The 3,001-nt window shown below is 49.9% G+C and overlaps 1 protein-coding gene across 2 annotated transcripts; it reads left to right on the top strand.

Moving 5' to 3' along the window:
• The first annotated feature begins 372 nt into the window (after positions 1-372).
• Positions 373-2,488, top strand: HOXB8 (homeobox B8). 2 transcript variants are annotated; one of them, XM_071450817.1, is made up of 2 exons: positions 373-1,504; positions 2,148-2,488. In XM_071450817.1, the coding sequence occupies exons 1-2, from the start codon at positions 1,084-1,086 to the stop codon at positions 2,450-2,452; spliced, it is 726 nt and encodes a 241-aa protein (XP_071306918.1). In that variant the 5' UTR covers positions 373-1,083; the 3' UTR covers positions 2,453-2,488. The 2 variants fall into 2 exon arrangements, with proteins under 2 accessions (XP_071306918.1, XP_071306917.1); XM_071450816.1 differs by having other exon boundaries at positions 2,145-2,488.
• The last annotated feature ends 513 nt before the right edge of the window (positions 2,489-3,001 follow it).

Below are 3,001 nucleotides of genomic sequence, written 5' to 3'. Positions count from 1 at the left end.
ACCTTTTAAAACCGGTAGCAATTAAATCGTGTTCTTTTACAGTTTTCCAAAGCGACCCTGACATTTCAAAAGGCTCAAACTGCCTCGTTAAAATTTCCAAATTAACGACTGCGAGCGCTCCTCTTTAATTTTCCAGCACTCCCCAAAAATCAATCTTTGGGGTGGTCCGGGCGCGTGATTTGTCGCGAGGCGAGCGATATCTCATTAATGGGGGTAGTTAAACATATTTAATCCGTATATTCACCCCACCTCCTTCTCCCTTCCCCTCTCCCTCCCTCTCCCTCGCCCGCTCCCCCTCGCTCGCTTTTTCCTCCTTTATTCTCCCACACTCTTCCTTTCACAATCATGCGGTGCGGAGTCCGTGTGGAGCAGGGAGAAGCCAATAGGATGAGGTTTCGGTAATAGATGCAAATGATCATGAAAAGACACTGCAAAATATGAAACAACTCATTTGCGCCGAAGTAAATCACTGAAAACTGTTTATGAACTGGCATCTCTTCTTGGAAATGTAAAGCGAGAACTCTTTAAGTGGCGATTTTTTTTTTTTTTTTTTTTTTTTAGGGGTGGGGGGGGAGGAAAGAATTCAATATCATGCAGGCTTAGAGTTTTGATTATATCCTCCTTTTATATTCCTGGAAATCACAAACTGTCGTTGCTTAGCATCTTAGCGCTTTCTTTTTTTGCTAATAGATTCTCGCGCTCTGGTTTGTTTGTTGTGGGGGCGATTATTTTTTTTTTTTTTAATATTTTTTGGTGATTTTTTTTTTCAATTTTTTTTTTGATTTTTTTCTCTCTCTCCGCCCGCTCAGAAAAAAAAAAAAAGGACGAGAAAAAAATATATAACTAGAGTTTGTTTTTTTTTTTTTTTTTTTGGCTAATAGATTCTCGTGGTCTGGTTTGTCGTGGGGGTGATTTTTTTTAAAAAAATATTTTTAATTTTTTTTTTCTCCGCCTGCTCAACAACAACAACAAAAAAACAACAAAAAAAGAAAGAAAGAAGGAGGAAAAACAAAAAAAAAACAAAAAAAAAAACAAAAAAAAAAAACAAAAAAAAAACAAGAACAACGCGCAATTGAAATTAAAATGAGCTCCTATTTTGTCAACTCACTCTTCTCCAAATACAAAACCGGCGACTCCCTGCGCCCCAATTACTATGACTGTGGCTTCGCGCAGGATCTGGGGGGCAGACCCACCGTGGTGTACGGCCCCGGCGCGGGGGGCACCTTCCAGCCCCCGCCGCAGCTCCAGGACTTCTACCACGGCGCCTCGTCGCTCTCGGGCTCCCCGTACCAGCAGAGCCCGTGCGCCGCCGTGCCGTGCCATGGCGAGCCGGGCAACTTCTACGGCTACGAGCCCCTGCAGCGGCAGAGCCTGTTCGGGCCGCAGGAGCCCGAGCTGGTGCAGTACGCGGACTGCAAACTGGCCGGCGGCCTCGCCGAGGAGGCGGAGAGCTCGGAGCAGAGCCCTTCTCCCACCCAGCTCTTCCCCTGGATGCGGCCGCAAGGTGAGCCCCCAGCTCCCCTCCCGCCCCTCGAGTTTATCTCATTTTTGTTGGTGTATTTTGCTTTTCTCTCCGTTCCCCGTCCTTTCTTTGGGCTGCCTTTCTCTTTTATTCCGTGTTTTACTGCTTGATGGGGGTAAACTTTTGCACTTGTGAATTGCTTTATAGTTTAATTACCCTGAAGGAGACCTTTTCTTCTGGGGGCTGAGCGAGCCGGGCTTTCTGTGGGAGGAAGCGTCCTTAAAGTTTATGGCACTTTTATAGCTTTCAAAAGCCCCCTCGTTTCTGGTCGCCGCTCGCCGCGGGCTCTCGGCCGCGCTGCCGCCCCTCTCCGGGCTGCAGATCCGGAATTGTTGGAATTTTTGGGGTTTTTTTTGGGGGGCGGCCGGGGGTGAGAATCGGTGCGCAAAGCGCAGCCCCAGCCGCGCTGCCGGGGTGGGCTGAGCGTGACCCCGTCCCTTCCCCTCCTCTCCTCTCCCTTTCCCTCCTTCCCTTCCCTTCCCCGAGCGCCATCTCCCCCCTGGAACTCGGAATTCCCTCTCCCGGCGCTGCCGCCGCCTCTGCCCGAGCCTGGTTTATGTTTTTCTCAAGCTCCTTCTCTCGTTCCCCCCCTTCTCCCACCCCAACCTTTGCCATCCCCCAGCAGCCGCCGGACGCAGGAGGGGGAGGCAAACCTACAGCCGCTACCAGACGCTGGAGCTGGAGAAGGAATTTCTATTTAATCCCTACCTGACCCGCAAACGGAGGATCGAGGTCTCGCATGCCCTGGGATTGACAGAGAGGCAGGTCAAAATCTGGTTCCAGAACAGGAGGATGAAGTGGAAAAAGGAGAACAACAAAGACAAGTTTCCCAGCAGCAAATGCGAGCAGGAGGAACTGGAAAAGCAGAAAATGGAAAGGGCCCAGGAGGTGGACGAGGAAGGGGAAGCACAGAAGGCGGACAAGAAGTAAAGGGGTTTTTTGAGGACTGAAAGGCGAGCGCGGCTGGGCTGGAGGAGCCCCCGAGCCCCCCGTTCATGGCAGTTGGTGTGAGGGAGGGCTGGGGACACACACACACAGAAACAACAAACCAGAAAAACAAAGCGTAGAAAAGAGAAAAGGGGGAAATAAAAACCCAAAAAAAAAAAAAAAAAAAAGAGAAAAAAAAAAAGAGAAAACCCACAAAAAAAAAAAAAAAAACAAACCCCAACCCCGACCCCTTTTATTGCTGTCAAACAATAAAAACAAAATCGCTGCGAGCAGCGCCTCGCCCGCGCCCCGCGTACAATGAGCGGCAGGCGGGAGGCACCGGGAGCCCTCGGCTGCCTTTGGCCAGTTATTAACTAGCGGTAGTGGAACGCAATAGCTTCTGTAAAACATGACTGTGAAATAAATCCCCGCTCTCCCTCTCTCCCTCTCTCTCTGTCCTTCTCTCTGTCTCTCTCTCCTTTCCGGGGGCCTGGCGGGTGGGTTGGTTGCCATAGCTTTCAGCGCTAGACGAGTTATGTGATATTACATTCG

Source organism: Agelaius tricolor, unplaced genomic scaffold, assembly GCF_023055355.1.
Source record: "Agelaius tricolor isolate 1412-34295 unplaced genomic scaffold, bAgeTri1.0.p SCAF_31, whole genome shotgun sequence".
In the NCBI taxonomy this organism is placed as follows: Eukaryota; Metazoa; Chordata; class Aves; order Passeriformes; family Icteridae; genus Agelaius; species Agelaius tricolor.
This window is presented reverse-complemented; position numbering and strand designations above follow the sequence as displayed.